The following is a 16,914-nucleotide window of genomic DNA, read 5'->3' as shown; positions in this document are numbered from 1 at the left end:
CCAGCTGTTCTGTCTTTTGGGCTTTGTGAAAACCAGCTGGCTGCAGGGCTGCCACATACCTAGACTAGGTCAAGATTTGTGCTCCGAGAAAAGTCCAGGAACACCTATTCAACTATAGCCCATGCCCCACAGGCTTGCGAACAGAACAGTGAATTCCACAGGGAGCCCAACAAGCTTGGTTTCATTCCTGTGGTTTTAGAGCATACTTGCAGAGACTGAAAGATCTCGGGGAGTCCCTTTGACAGAGGCTGTAATTCAGAGGCCTCAGGAAATGAAGACAGTTCACAGGTTCTCCCTGTGTCCTGTGACCTTGCCTGCTTTCTCACTTCCATTCAAACTTTTGAAGCATCTTGACTTTTCTTCCTTTGTAAGCCTCATTTTGTTACTGACAGTTTTTATTGTACTTTCTTAACTGCATCACTAATCTATTGACCATGACTTCAGAGCAGCTGAGCTCAAGGCAAGAATTCCACCGTTGTTGTAAATAGTCTTATATTACCTACTTTTTCTTCAGCTTGTTAAACGCATCTGAATTCTCCCTCCCTGTCTCATAGAAGTTGGATCAAATGGTAGGCAACTAATATACACCCATCCTAAAAAGTCTTTGTTGTATATTTTAGACTATAAATTTGATTTTTATGGTGTATCATTGAACTAATTCTCATTGGTTCATGTGTCTGGCTTTGTGTCTATGTTGACATACATATAAACAAACAGAGAACAAAATGTACTAAAGTTTAAAAGCTATAAGTAATTTGCCTTACATATATTGGCTTTTACCTATCCCAAAATGTATTTCATGGATCACTTTGCCCATATAACACTTTAAAAAACAGAAGAATTCCATGATTGAAAATGTTTGGAAAATACTGCTGACTGTAGTCTGCTTTGCATTTACACAAGAAGCAGTAAATATTAAAGGCCCTGAGAAGTTCTGCAGGAGAGAAGCCTGTTAGCTTTGTTGAACTTAATGATTTTCAAATTTTCAACGTTGTTAGGGAAAAATCTCCTCCCTTGTCCCCAAAATGCTGTCAGCTATTATCACTCTGGAACTAAAGTTCCTGGAAACATATGTCAGCAAACATTGTAAATAATAAGGCTTTTTGGACCTAACCCTTTATACAAGCTAAGTCAGAAAACTTGCATTCAACTAGGCCACCTGTGTTATGACTAGCTGTGGGACTTTCACCTCATTGATTAACTTCTCTGGGCCTCAGTTGCCTCATTTGTTAAATGTCCTAAAATAGTTGTCCTGACTCTTCGGCCTCTCAAATTCTGTAATTGTTTTCTATGATTAATTGTTTTCCACTGAACAGAAATCATGCTGCTGCTTCTTGTTACAAGGAGATTTTGTGAGAGAGTGTTCTATTAGTAATACAAGCAAAAATTACCATATTTGGTGAGCAGATTTAGGATGGGAAAGCAAGGACTAGTATAGGACTGGGGTCAGGGTACTCCAGATAGAAGCGGATATTCACGTTCTGCCTTGGAAGGGAGAACAGTGAGGTTTTAGGGATACATCTCCTGCAACCTGTGGAAAATCTTTGCAGTGAGAGAAATCTTCATTTACAAATAGTAATAGTAATCTTCTAGTTTGATTGAATGCCTTGCTTTACTGCAGGCCATCTGAAAGCCAAGGGAATTGATTTGGTAAAGTGGCAGCCAGCTGAGTGCCATATCTGTTTAATTTAGAGCAATAAACGTGACAATGAAAAAAATTTTTTTTGTAACTATGTAAAGTGACAGATGTTAACTATACTTATTGTGGTGTTCACTTCTAAATGTATACAAGTATTGGATCATTATGTTGTATACCTGAAACCAGTATAATGTATGTCAGTTATACCTCAATTAAGAAAAGAATTGTAGTAAGATACTAAGTAAACTTACCAAAAAATGACAGTGACGAGGTGTTCCCCCAGGGACCCACTCAGATGGGCATGGGTATCCTGTGGAGTAGCAAGGGGTAGGGGTGCCTATCTAAAAGGACCTAAAATGCAGTGAGTGAGTTAACTGCAGGGCTTGTTGCTTTCTGGGTGAGAGCTTCCACTGCTTCTACTGCTCAGTAGATTCTGGTCAATCTCTCCATCATAGAACTTCTACCCTGTGCATTTATTTATAAATGATGTTCCAGCAAGAGACTCAAGTATCCTAAAACTGCTGCCCATATTTCAAAAGACTGCAGTCATCACCACTTTCAGCCTCGTATGTTTCTTTCATTACCACCACTATTATTATTGCAGTAGCATTTATTATTTATTATATGCGATGCATTGGGTTAAGTGCTTTACCTACATTATCTGATTTAATCCCCATAACAATCTTATGAAGTAAATGCTATTATTATCCCTATTTACAAGTGAGGAAACTGGGGTCCAGGTGCATAATATACCTGTCCGAAGTCCTGCAGTGAGTAAGTGATGGAGCTGGGAAGAATCCAGGGCTGATGTGGGAACTCACACTATTGGTGGCTCTGTTGTGCTGCCTGTTATTGTGCTCAATTGAATTGTTTAAATCAAAGAGCTAAGCATGTTCCATAGACACTATTAGAAAATTCAGTACCTATTGACCCTTGACCCCTGTCTTCTGTCAACAGAAGCACCATCATTTGTGTGTGCATTTAAACAAATGGCTTATTTGTCCTGTGATTTTGTGAAGATGCTCTAAGTCTATGGCTTAACACCACAACCTCAGACAATTTAGGGACAGCCTATTGAGAGAGGTTCAGTTGTCTGCGTGGCTGTGGAATGAAGGGAGTAATTCAGTCGTGCATATTTAGTTTCTGTGATACTGAATCGGCCACTCTGGAGTAACAATACCTCAAAAAGTGCAGCGCCAGGCAGTTCAGTATTATGCCAGGCCATTGGAGGAGAAGTATGTCTCAGCCTCTTCCTTCTTCCTGCCTTTCTAAAACAAAATAGAATAAAGGAGATTGGAAATATTCACACGTGATTTCCATGATCCATAATTCAGATGACAATTGCCTTATCCCTAGGAGGCAACTTGTACATTATGTGATCGAAACTTGGTGAATGTTTTGCTGCACCTAATAACGGTTTTTAAAACTTCAGTTCAGGCATCTGAGTGCCTAGTAACACTGAGCTCTCATTGTACCTGAACACTCACTAAAGTGAACCAGTTGTGGAATGCCACGTTGAGAGGTGGGGAATTCTGGGTCAGGCAGCTGGAAGGACTAACAAGGAAGAGGGTAGGTAACACCTTTTTGGAAATAATTTTAAACTTATAGACAAGTTGCAAGAATAATACAAAGAACTCTCATATGTCTTTTATCCAAATTCACCATTTTTAATATTGTGCTGCATTTATCTCTTTCTTTCTACAGACACACACACACACACACACACACACAGATGGACATAATATGTATATACACACATGCAGATGTGTGTGCATTTATTTTTTCTCATCCATGTGAGAATAGGAATCAAACATCATGTCTTTTTTTATGCCTTTATGCTATAGTGTATATTTCCTAAGAATAGGGGTATTCTGTTACTTAACCACAGTTTAGTTGTGAAATTCAGGAATTTTAGCATTGAAACAGTACTTTTACCTATTCTGCCTTCCATATTCAAATGTTGTCAATTATCCAAATAACATCCCTTAATAGCTCTTTTCCCCTTCAGTACAGGCTCTAGTCTGTGGTCATAGAGTGCATTTAGTTATCATGCCTCTTTAGTCTCCTATAACTAGGAACAGTTCCTGAGTCTGTCTTTCTCTCTGATGGAGTTGACACTTTTGAAGAATACAGGCCAATTTGAAAAAATAGGATGGTCCTCATTTTGGGGTTGTCTGATGTTTCCTCCTGAGCAGATTCAAATGGCCTATCTCTGGCTTGTGTACCACAAAAACAATAGTGTGTCTTTTTCAGGGTATCACACAAAGTCCCAAGGTACACGAAGTCCATCTGACTCTCACTAGTGATTAATTTTGGACACCTAGTTAAGGTGCTCTCTAGTTTCTCCTCTGCATCGTTACCGTTTTCCTTCTGACAACCAATAAGTTCTGTTTTCAAACATTTCCAGTCTTTGGAGATACAAACAAAACTAAATGTTGATAATTGAGAAGTATAGTCCTTTCAAGTGTCAAAATATCTTGGTGACAGGTCATAAAATCATGGAATTTTATAGTGGATAGGGACTTTGGAATTGACAAATATGTGTGATTTTCAAATTTTTAATAGACCTTATTCTTTAGAGTAGTTTTAGGTTCATAGCAAATTGAGCAAGAAGTATAGTGTTCCCATACCCGCTCCCCCATACATACATACATAACCTCCCCCACTATCAACATCCCACCAGAGTGGTCCATTTGTTAACCATCAATAAACCTACATTGAAACATCATTATCACCCTGAGTCCATGGTTTACATTAGGGTTCACTCTTGGTATTACATTTCAGATGTATTTTTTTTAAGTCAATTAGGTGCACATTTGCTGGACGCAAAATATTCATGGCTGTTACTTTTCTAAGTTCTTTTATAAGAAATACATCTCTATATATCTTGTTTTTAATTATGACTCTTCTTTTATTCCTTTTTATAATGATTATATCTTTATAGTCTACTTCACTTTAAGGTCAGCTTTTGATACCATATTAACGGAGAGAGAGAAACTGAAGCAGCTGATGGAACAGGATGTCTCCGTCTCCTCCTCTGCCCAGGTCCTTGGTCTGAAGCACGCCCTGTCATCTGTAAGTTACACGTCTGTGTCATGGAAATGTCTGACAGTGTGTCCAGGCTCATGAACATTTTATATTTTCCATTGCCATGGTTATGTTGAAAATTCATGATTTCCAAGGTTGTGTTGAAAATTCATGAGAAAACCAAACACATTATCCAAATTACATTCTAACCTTTCATCAGATCTGCTTATTCTAAACACCAAAGCTGAGCCTACTCGAAATCTTAGTAGCTAGTATTTCACTGAGCATTAGATACTCTGTTTGGTTTCCTCCTATTTATCTTGAGTCTTCTGTTTCTGTAAAGCTTTTGTTATATGTTTTTGTTTTAAATTTATTTATTTATTTTTGGCTGCATTGGGTCTTTGTTGCTGCGCGCGGGCTTCTCTCCAGTTGCGGCAAGCGGGGGCTACTCTTTGTTGCGGTGCGCGGGCTTCCCATTGCGGTGGCTTCTCTTGTTGCGGAGCATGGGCTCTAGGCGCACGAGCTTCAGTAGTTGTGGCTTGCGGGCTCTAGAGCACAGGCTCAGCAGTTGTGGCACAGGGCTTAGTTGCTCTTCGGCATGTGGGATCTTCCCTGACCAGGACTTGAACCCATCTCCCCTTCATTGGCAGGCGGATTCTTAACCACTGTGCCACCAGGGAAGCTCCCATTATATGTTTGTCTTGACATTTGTTTGTTAATGCTTACAAAGTCTGACAGTTTGCAGATTTCCATACCTAAGACTTCACAAGCTTAGACTGACTTTCCAAATTGACAGGTACAGGCAACAGAGTGAAATTTTGAATTCACACTCTTCTCTGCTGCCCAGCATTGATCCTATCTACCTGTTTATACCACGTCTCTTTCAAAGACAGAAAAGTGATTTGATCTGATAGTACAAACATTCAGCTCCCACCTGCTCCCCCCATGGGCACAAAGAGATGTCCTAAGGAGTGTCAGGCAATCTATTGTGCCTTCATAACAACAGAAAAATCACTGCCAAGCCTCAAACGTTTTTCAGTAAGCCGTCCTGTCATTCACTCTCTCTCCTTTTTTTTCATCGATTCCCGTTTATTCCTCAGAAGAGCTGGACTCCATTGAAGTGCAATATCCTAGAACTCTGTTTTGAATAGCTGACAATGTCTGGCTATTATCTCTGTATCTATCAGAAATCTGGAGAACTTTTAAAAGAACATACTTATCTGCTCCTACTCTTTGCTTGTATGTGGAACACTTATTGTGAAAAGGGAGAGAGTGTGTGCACACATGTGAAATTACCATCTATCATCTGAAGCAATACTGAACTTTCTATGTAGGGTCAGGTAGGGGAGATGAATTTTAGGATTTTGTTTTCAGAAGCCAATTCAGGCAGTGAGAGAACTAGAAAATACCCACCCGTGTTTTCTACTCATCATATTACTGAGAAAAGTAAAGCAATGCTTTTGTTGTAACGTTAATGGTAAATACATTACCAGTGGTACATACTGTCATTGTAAGATACTTACGGAATATTCGCTCAGTTGAATATTTCCAGTATGTTATCTTTGAAAGAAATAAAAAATAACATAAATTTACTCCATGTTTAGAGTCTTAATGTTGTAGACCCAGAGATAGAAACGCCCCTTTTGGATTGTAATGGACAGCCAGCCACACACTGGGTGCTGCTTTGGTTTGAAGGAAGCAGGTGGTCTTTGTTTTTTTTTTTTTAAGTTTATTTTTTAGTGGTAAAAGCATTTCTTATTGTCCCCAGTAGGGTGGCCTTTAGTGCACTTAGAAGGTACCTCTGATGGGCGCCCCAAAGTCCTTTTCACTGTCGTCTTCCTGTCCCCTGCCCTCCTCCTGTGGAGGTCTGGCCTCATTTTGTTAATCTGCTGGTCTGGGAGAGGCCATGAGACCCACCTGGTCATGGTATCCTAGTCCAGAGTCATTACCTTCTCTTAAGGAGTTCTCCCTCATCCATGGTAAGGATTTTGGAAACTTAAGATAAAACAGAATGATACTTTCCTTTTTGTCTTGGATTCCTGATTAGATTCAAGACTTGTTTTTTAAAAATAAGAATTTTAGAGTTATCTCAGGGCCATCAGAATGAATACGTTTGTGCCGTATGTGCAATCTTTGTATTTTTCTTTCTTCTGCCTGTGGCTTACAAAGGAAAGAGAAGCTACTAAAATAGCACATTTTTCAGACCATATGGAATTCTAGCCAGTGGTATAGATTCTAGCCGCTTACACTAAGACACCAGCAACATATTGGCCAAAGTGAGTGCCTGGTAGAGGTTATTAGATGTAGTTGTGTGATTTAAGAAACATCTACTCAGTGTTTCCTAAATGACCCTTGAGAATTTCCTGGTAACCCTTTCCATCTGTGGGTACTAAAAAATAAAGCCAAAATTCTTGTTTGAGATCTAGGCAGTGGGTTAAATATAGACATCATTCTATGCTCTCAGCAGCTAGACCCTGTGGGCCCTGATGGGTGGGAAAGGCTCTGAGCTTCTCAGAAGAGTGTCAGGAAGACAGACAGACAGGATGGATCTGTGTACAAGCACCTGGGGAGCTGACTGTGGGAGTGTGTGTGGGTGAATCAGGTGAAGTTGTTCCTTTCTAAAAACAGATCATTTGGAGAACAGTTGGTCATAGGGGATACCAGCATGAAAGAAACACCTTCTTTTACTTTCTTAGTTGGGAGGATGGGCTAGGGAATCACACCTGTCCAGGGAGAAATAAGAGATCTGGGTGGGCTGACATGAGGTCACATCTCACAGCCCCCTTCCCAGGGCCCTGGTCCTTAGCCCTTACCCAGGTAAGTAAGCTCTTTTTTTTTTTAATTATCTTAGTTATGAAGAATGAATATAAAGCAATCAATACCTATATTGTAAAACAGTAAAATTAATCCTCCACAAAATCTTCTCAGCACACTTCCTAAGATCCAATGCAACTAGTGTGATAATTAAATAACATTAAAATATGTCCAATCGTAAGGGGTAAGAGCAGCATTTTTATTGAAGATGAGAGAGAGAAGCTTGGGATCTTTAGAGGAAGCTAGTCAGAGTCTAAAGGCAGCTGGGAAGGAGGAGGGGCCGAGAAACCTCGAGTAATAAGAGCTGTAGGTGTTTGTGATTTCCTTCTCCACTGAAAGGAAAGCCTTACTAACCCCACTTCCATCCCTGGAAATGAGATTCGAGAAGGGCCTCCGTTTCCAGTGTTTAATATCTTGTATCTGCCAGGCATCTCAGGAGTATCCTGTTGGATAACATTCAAGAAAAATAGTCAAGGAAATGCCCCCAAGGGCTCCGCCACACTGGGCCCGCTGCTGTGCTTTTCTGAAACATCCATTTATTAACGGAGCCCCACTATTTTTAACGTGTTCCAGGCCCTAGCACAAAACACAGATCTTAAAGAACGCTTATGCAGAATCCATGCTGAGTCTCTGCTCCTCGACCGCCCAGTTGCTACCAAGTCGGGTGATTGTCTGGCAGAGGTGGGTAAGGTTCTCGTCTGGTGATGTCGCCGTGCCTTGTCCCCGCAGGCCTCCCTGCTGCCCCTGGGAGTGGTGCTCCCCTCACTGTGGGCGGCTGAGGATTCCCAAGGCTTCCTTGAAAGTATGCTGCTAGCTGCATTTCTAAACTGCTTTTTCCCCCTGGAACTCTTCCTCCCTTTGTATTTCTTTACCCCATTTTCCTCCTAAGGATCACCCTTTTCTCTTGATATTACTGGAGTGGGGACTGTACAGAGACAAATGTTTTCTCCTGTTACTTCTGAAAAAAACCTCACTTTCTCCAACCTATAGCATCCCAGTTCCCAGCCAGCTTCTTTTGCTCCCTCTCTGAGAACCACTCTCCTATTTCTATGTGGCTATTTCCTTCTCCCTTTCCTGTGATTACCCTCAGAGGGGGAGAACCATTACAGTTGAGTGTCTTGGTCGGTTCATAGTATGTTAAAAATGTCTGTTCTCAAGACTTGGGATGTTTATCCAAAATATTCTTTGACTGTGTTTAAAATGAGAAAGTTCAGAAAAATACAAGTGGATTACTTGAAAAAATCAGTAGAAAAGGGTAATGAAGGTCAAAATTGTTTTTAGCAATCTCTTATGTTTATATGCCTGCCTCAATTGTGCTAAATTTTTAATTAACAAATGTATTAGACTGAGTGCATTAAAAAAAAAAAAAAAGGAAGGTCAGGTACAAGAGGTGGGCATTGTAAATTTTTTTTTTTTTTTTTTTTTTTTTTTTTTGCTGTACGCGGGCCTCTCACTGCTGTGGCCTCTCCCGTTGCGGAGCACAGGCTCCGGAGGTGCAGGCTTAGCGGCCATGGCTCACGGGCCCAGCCGCTCCGCAGCATGTGGGATCTTCCCAGACCAGGGCACGAACCTGTGTCCCCTGCATCGGCAGGCGGACTCTCAACCACTGCGCCACCAGGGAAGCCCAGGCATTGTAAATTTTTTAAAGGAGTTTCTAATGTTTAATCTTAATTCGTCCTCCTCCTTTTTCTGTCCTCAAAGAAAACAAAACCCTGACACAATTCCTTTACTCCTTGGAAAATTGTTGTGTTGGGCGACGGGAAGATTAGATGCTGGAATCAATCAGACTGAAAGGCCCAGGCATCCACCTTCACGTGAAGCACAGGCTGCGTCCTGAGCTGATGGGACCCTCTTCTGATGAGGGTGGTACCCTCTCTCTGCAGGGCTGGAGGGCCTCTTATTACTTCTGAGATACATGTCAGTGGTTGACCATGAAATTCTACATCTTCCCTGCCCCCAAGAGATCTTTTCAATCACCTTATTTATTTTTTAAATTTTTATTAGAGTTGGTTTACAATGTTGTGTTAGTTTCAGGTATACAGCAAAGTGAATCAGTTGTACATATACATCTATCCTTTAGCCCAGACCCAAACTGAGTCCGCTGCAAGACTGAGCACCTAAACATTACCTAAAGGAGCCTTCATTTCAGGCCTGGGCAAAGAAACATGCTTACCAGGAGGGCTGTCTCTGAATCTGCAGGTTTGCTGTAGCAGGGCTCAGTCACTGAGGCCAGCCGTCACTCAGGGTGGCTTGCTGCCAAACGCCATGGCGTTCTTTGGGGTTTGGTGCCCGCTTCCAGGCAGCACTTACCTTTGAAATTATCACCTAATTACATTAGTTTATTTAACAAGCCATTAAATAGATAAATGGCAAGTTGACCCTTCATTTATGGTTCTGTAAATTTATATTCAGTGCGTACCCTTGGGGCTATTTGCATTTGGGAAAGGAAACCAAAATCACAGGTCTTTTAAAATGCACGTTTTTAAATTGATCTCACAAGTAATGCACCTGAAGGCTTAAATGCTGTACATTGTCTTCGAAGAGGAGTGATAACGTCCCTCGAGCTCACAGCTTCCAAAACAACCTGCTAGACTCTTGAATTGATGATTTGCTTGTCTCACTGATCTAGTTCCTCTTTCAGTGATTTTCTGTTTTCCTGTTTTATCCTGCTTTTCAGAGTGTGAAAAGGAAAGGCTGACTTTCCCAGTATGGGAAAAACCATTGTTGCCCTCAGGAAATAAGAGAGTGAGTGGAAATGGCCGCCCCAGAGCCTGAAAGCTCGACTCCAATGCCCTTTCCTTGGGTAGCTCCCAGGCTCCTCAAACACTGTGGGAATGACAGTTCCCACACTGGGGTCAGCCCAGGGTACTCTGTTTTTAGGCCCTCTTACTTTCTTTGCTTCCCTTCTGTCACCTTTTAGCTGCACAAATTGCCCATCTTTGGTGTTCTAAAATCTACTTGGATTCTAAAATCTCCCCTCTTATCAAAAATTACTCTCATATCCTATCAAGTCCTTCTATTTTAAATTTCTGAATCTGAACATTTACTATTATCAGGTTATGAGTACCTAGATTATTTTATGTTATTTTAGATTCCAAATGAAAAGCCAAGTGACTTTGGGGATAATATCCTACTAAATCTAAAGTCCATTTAAGAGACCAAACAAGCAAGAACTTGAAAGAAAACTCTAAAACAAGACTTTTGATTCTTTTAATTGCTCGTTTGCTATATTCCATGTGCACTTAAATGCATTGTCTCACAAAATCCTATCCACAGCTCTATGAGGTAGGTGATGGTAGTTTCATTTTACAGACAAGGAAGCTAAAGCCCAGAGAGGTTAAGTAACTTCCTCTAGGGCACACAGCAAGTAAGAGGTAGAGCTGGGATTTAAGTCCAGTTCTAATGAGTCCCAAACACTTGTTTTCTCAGCAGCATCATACTGCTATATGGAGAGGAAAGACAGGTCAAGCCAGAAAATAAAACACATGGTGAAGCTCCAGTTGTGAAAATATGGCAGTGATGGGGTAAGAATGGGACAGAATAACTATCTCAGGCATAGCACCATTTTATATATAAAAGAGTGAAATAAATGTATGATAGAAGACGCTGAAAAATCAATGGGAAAGAGATGAATTTTTCAATAAGTTAGGCTGGCACAGCTCAAAAACAATTTGGAAAGCAGTTTAAATCTTTCCATTGGGACTTCTCTGGTGGCGCAGTAGTTAATAATCCGCCTGCCAATTCAGGGGACGTGGGTTCAAGCCCTGGTCTGGGAAGATCCCACATGCTGCGAAGCAACTAAGCCCGTGCTCCACGACTACTGAGCCTGCGCTCTAGAGCCTGTGAGCCACAACTACTGAGCCTGCGTGCCACGACTACTGAAGCCTGCGTGCCTAGAGCCTGTGCGCCACAGCAAGAGAAGCCACCGCGATGAGAGGCCCACACACCTCAATGAAGAGTAGACCCCGCTTGCTGCAACTAGAGAAAGCCCGTGGGCAGCAAGGAAGACCAAACGCAGCCAAAAAATTAAAAATCAGTCAATCAATCAATCAATGAATCCATCTTTCCATTGCACACTAAAATGAATCACTAATGAATTAAATTCAAACTGAAAAATATTGATTTAAATGTTTAACAAATGGCTAGAGTAGGCAGGACTTCCTAAATGTGGAAGCAATAGAAAAAATTACAAAAGAAACGTTGACTAGATTTGGATTTTTTTTTGAAAGGAAAAAAGATGGTGTGTTTGAAAAAATAAGAAGGCAAATGATAGACTAGGAAAAAATATTTTCAGTGAAAATGGCAGACTTAGATAATGCTAAATAGGTGGTAATGTTTTTAATATGTAAATAATTAATGAGTAAGAGCAGGCAACTTAAGTCCTCAACAAATAAATGGGAAAAAAGACACCACAATTCACAAAAAAATACAAAATACAAATTGTTTTTTTTTTTAACTTCTTATTTTGTGATATTTATCAATTCACAGGAAGGTGCAAAGAAATGCAGAGGGAGGTCCCATGCATCCTGACCTAGCCTCCCCCATCTCTAAAACTAGTTTTTTTGTTTTTTTAATTGAAGTATAGTTGATTTACAATATCATGTTAGTTTTGGGTGTACAACACAACTATTCATTTATACATATAGAGCTAGTTTTTTTTTTTTAAATGTTCAACCTAATTCTTAATGAAGAAATGCAAATTAAAACAATTAGAGTAAAAAAAAATTTCTAAATTATAGTATTCTGTAGCAGTAAAGATATAGAGAAAATAGAGGTTCTTTTACTTGATGTAATTAGGTAATATACATTTTGCCTTAAACATTTTAAATAATTACTTCTGAGAACTGATTCTAAGAAATAATGACATACGAGCAAAGACACATTTGCAAACGTGTTCACCATCTTTACAAATTTGGAAACACTCTTAATTTCCAATAAATGACATGGTTACTCTGTGACACGCATATATAGTAAATCTATCAAGTAAAGTTCATTGTCTCAGAGAAATTTTAGCAGCCTAGGGAAAAGTTCACAATATAATGTTAAGTGAATGTGGCAGACTAAATAAAGACTATGTACAGTGTGATCCCAGTTTTTCAAACTAAAAAAAAAAATCTATATACAAATATTTTAATACAAAAAATACACTGACAGGTTAATAGGGGCCATATCTGAGTGATGGATTTTAAGTGATATTTATTTTATTTACATCTTTCTGTATTTTCTATTTTGAGCACATACTACCTTTATCCTCAGAACAAGTGTTAATTTAATTTTTTTTTAACATCTTTACTGGAGTATAATTGCTTTGCAATGGTGTGTTAGTTTCTGCTTTATAACAAAGTGAATCAGCTATACATATACATATATCCCCATATCTCCTCCCTCTTTCGTCTCCCTCCCACCCTCCCTATCCCACCCCTCTAGGTGGTCAGCTGATCTCCCTGTCCTATGTGGCTGCTTCCCACTAGCTGTCTATTTTACATTTGGTAGTGTATATATGTCCATGTCACTAAAGTTATAGTGCAATGTTGTTTGGAGGAAATTTATAAAATTAGATAGATAGATGACAATTATTTCAAAACAAAGCAAAGCTATATGTATAAAAAGGACTGGAGAGAAATGTGTCAAAATGCCTATAGCGGTTGATTTAGTGTGATGGGATTATGCGTGTTCCCTTCCCTCCTTTTTCTCTATCTTTTTGTAATGTAAAAAAAGATAAACAACCACTTATACCTTACAAACTTGAGGGGATATGATTGAATTGAACTGACTAGATTAATATTTTAATACATGAGGTCCTGGGCTGTGCAGGACACTGGGCTGAGGGCTGGAGGCTCCTGCAGTCCTGTTAAGTTTTCGGTGACTATCAATAGGAAGTTGCTGGAGTAATGGAACAGCAGAAAGGGCTGGGGCCAGGTGTGCTATTTTCAGTGTTGATCAGGCAAGAAATCCTTCTGACCCATCAGCCTAGGAAGAAGAAATACAGAAAGAGCCGGAGTGACTATTAATAAATTAATGAGGAGAACAAGTAAATAAATCATTAGAGTCTTATGTGGCACTGACACAGCAAAGACACAGGACTGTTCTGTTGTTTCAGTGAACATTAAGGGAGCTCAGTTATTCATTACCATGTCTCCTCTTTTGAGGAGAGAGACCTTTCCTTTAAAGGTGACAGATGTGATGCTTATTTATAGATCCTAAGTGATCTATCTTGTTTGTTAGCATGGAGAAGAAGCCTGCTTTTCAAAAGGCTGTAGGGATATTAAAATGGGTAGGATCTTTCAATGAATACCTTGGCTAGAAGAGAAAGGGAAACACATTTAAATGTGTTCCTGAAGTAAACATTCCATAAAGAGACCATTTGACCTTTATTAATTATGAACATCTGCTGGGGCCCTCCTGTTGTAGCATCTCCATTTTATGAGGCTGAGGAGTGTGTCCTGAACTCATAAAACTTCTGGGAAAGACATAATATGCGTTAACTTTTGTTTCCCAAATTATTCTGCGACTCATTTATCAAATACATAAGGATATATAAGCAGCTCCTTTATCAGCCCCGTGAGAAATGTGAGCTGTCAGGAAGTTCAGGTGACAGTCTTCTCTGATTCAAAGGAATCAAATCATGTCGTCATCAGTATGTTCTCGTTCCTCAAGGTCTAGTTAGGCATCACCTCTTCTGTGAAGCCCTCCCCAACCAAAGCCCCCCTAATAGAACCAACCTCTCATTCCTGTCCGCTTCTGTAGTGCTTTCTGTTCCATAGTCTTGGGCTCACGTGTGTTGGATGTGTCCTCTATACCACTTACTCGGGCCAAAAACCTTGTCTTATTCGTCATCTTATCCCGCCATGACTGGCACAATGCAGTTGCTCAATTTCTTGAGTTAAATTGAATTTTCACTTGCAAATAGCATACAGAACATATTCCCGAAGTATTTAGGTCCTTTCCAGAGGAAAAGTCCAGACTCAGTGACTCAAGGGATGGAGGGCCAGCAAGAGGAGAAAATCCCGATATTCTATTGTGTTGTTTGCAGAGAGGGTGGAAAGGGGATTGGGGACTTCCTTCCCTTGCAGCCAGTGTGTTTGGAGAGAGACAGACAAAGAGAATTTATCTCATTCATCCATGAATAATGAATGATCTACCACTAGGGGCACTTCTGGACCGAAACACACTGTTTGTTTGTCAAGGGATGCCTCATGAGCAGCACACAGGCCTCTGCGAGAGAATTGAGGCAGAAGAAAGCTGTGTTGCTCTGAACCAGCCATGCAAGGACATGCATTGAGTACAATTCAGAGGAAATTTTAGGATGAAAAGAAACATCCTGCAGTGGTAGAGAATAAGAGGATATGATTCAGAGAGTGTTGGAATTTTTCCCGTCTTAAGTGGAATAAAAACTGACCTGCACAGTCTTTTTTTGCTTTGAGGTTTGTTGTGTGTGCCTGAGCTGTGATAATGCCTGTAAACAAGGTGCCCGTTTGGGGGAGACCTAGGCTTTTCACCGTGTTTTGTGTGAGGTTTGCTTCTCCTGAACTTTGAACCTGCCCTCTGCTTTGAGCTGCTTGTTTGCCTGGGCCTGTGACCATGTGTATTGTGCAGCAAAATCAGTTGTTTATTTTGCTTCTCTTGAGACTGTTTCTAAATATATGCATTTTTGGTTTTGTGTTTCAAATAGGAAAACTCCAGAGATGACAATCGAACTCTGGTCCATCAGCTTTCCAACGAAAGCAGGCTCTCCATCACTGACTCTCTTTCAGAGTTTTTTGATGCACAGGAAGTTCTGTTGTCTCCAAGCTCTTCAGAAAATGAGGTTTGACCACTGTTTTCAGTTAGGTGCCTCCAAATCTCTTGCTGCTTTACCCGTTCAGTAAATACCCATATTTAGAAACACTAAACTCAATGTCTCCTTTTTATCATTACATTCTGAGGATCTTCTTATAACTCATACCTCAAAAAGCATAAAAAGATATAAGATCTTAGGGAAAAAAGATTATGAAAGTAGGTGTTGGGCACATCCTGGTTTCTGTTACTTGATTCGTTATACCTTTTTTCAATTATAGGTTAATGATTTTGACTATTAGCTGTTTGATAATGTATTATTTCCACTACAGGGTCAGAAGTTAACACCTTGTATATTTTCTCATCATTGAATTTGCTCTATAGTAATTTATAATTATGGTTATTATAGTTATTATAATATGGTTGTTATAATTAATTTACAATTATGTTCTGAGTGTGAGTACTGATCATTTTACCCCTTCGGTATAGAAATACTAATATTTTTTATCTATTAATTTCCATAGAAGATACTTTTATTCACAAATAGTTAAAAGACAATTTGTAACTCTTTCTAGTCAAACGCTAACAAATTCTGAAAAAGCAGTCTGAATTAATAAGAATTTTTATAATAACTAAAATCTGGGGTTTACATGTGTTTTCCTTGTGAGAATGAATCAAGAATGTATAAGAATTTTAATAACATATTTTCTGTGAATATCCCCTAGGCAGACTGGTGTATGGGCCTTTATGAAAACAGCATCCAAAATCATTTCTATAGGTTTATAATGTGTGGTCTAAAATATTTGATCATTTGAAGTAAAGGCTTTATGAAATCTGGCTTGTCTACTCTAATGTATATTATTTCTTCTTTCCCATAGATTTCTGAAGATGATTCATATGTCAGTGACATAAGTGACAACCTTTCCTTAGATAATCTCAGTAATGATTTAGATAATGAGAGACAGACTTTGGGTAAGATTTAAATTGCTTGACCTCTGAGTGTTTGGATCTTTACAGAATACTAGTAAGCATACATAGGGTACCTGCTGCAAACAGAGAACTTAGCAAGTTCTACATCAGAAACTTAAGACATGGTCCCCACCCTCAAAGTTTTATAATCTAGGTGGAACATGGCACTCACATGTGAAAAATTTATTCATTCAAATACATTTGTTGGCTAGTGCAAATTTCTATTTTATAAAGTAAGGTTATACCAATTATCATATAAATATCAAAAATTAATACTACAGATGTTCCTTATTTGGTTCAACATTCTCTCTGCAAACATATTAGAATATAGCTTTTTTCCTTTAGGTTTCTAGTGGTTTTTATAGTTTAGGAATTCAATAGCACTTATAATGTAAAAGGTCTGCTCTAAGCGGTAATTTAGCTTCCAATTCTTCAAGATAACACATTTGAGAGTAACAAACTGCTCCGCCTGTGGTGGTAGGGCTTAAGGTACCCTGAGATGTCCCTTTATTACTGGTTGATCCCAAGACTGAAAATGATGCCCAGGAAATGTTAGTTGGAACCGTGGCAGGTACCTGGAATGTCTGCTATCTCCAAACAGCTCTGATTTAGGCATTCAGTAAGCAGACTGAAGCCTGTTTAGGAAGGTGACCTATCCTTAAGAAGAATCTGCCCATTGGACAGGTCTC

General features: G+C 39.5%; 1 protein-coding gene across 4 annotated transcripts in view; it reads left to right on the top strand.

Annotated features, from left to right (window-relative positions):
• The window catches only part of OSBPL3 (oxysterol binding protein like 3), a gene marked incomplete at its 5' end in the record, with an annotated part of 89,270 nt that overhangs the window by 33,985 nt on the left and 38,371 nt on the right, over positions 1-16,914 (top strand). For 2 of the 4 annotated variants that reach the window (XM_079711925.1, XM_079711924.1), the window contains 4 exons: positions 4,584-4,714; positions 8,054-8,161; positions 15,153-15,287; positions 16,135-16,228. In XM_079711925.1, the coding sequence (XP_079568051.1) occupies positions 4,584-4,714; positions 8,054-8,161; positions 15,153-15,287; positions 16,135-16,228 (468 nt within the window). The remainder of the gene's footprint in view (positions 1-4,583; positions 4,715-8,053; positions 8,162-15,152; positions 15,288-16,134; positions 16,229-16,914) is intronic. The other 2 variants (XM_079711927.1, XM_079711926.1) reach the window with 1 other exon arrangement.

The sequence above is a fragment of the Hyperoodon ampullatus genome, assembly GCF_949752795.1.
Source record: "Hyperoodon ampullatus genome assembly, chromosome: 9".
NCBI classification, from domain to species: domain Eukaryota; kingdom Metazoa; phylum Chordata; class Mammalia; order Artiodactyla; family Ziphiidae; genus Hyperoodon; species Hyperoodon ampullatus.
The sequence above is the reverse complement of the archived record's forward strand: the minus strand, read 5'-3'. Positions and strand labels throughout refer to the sequence as shown.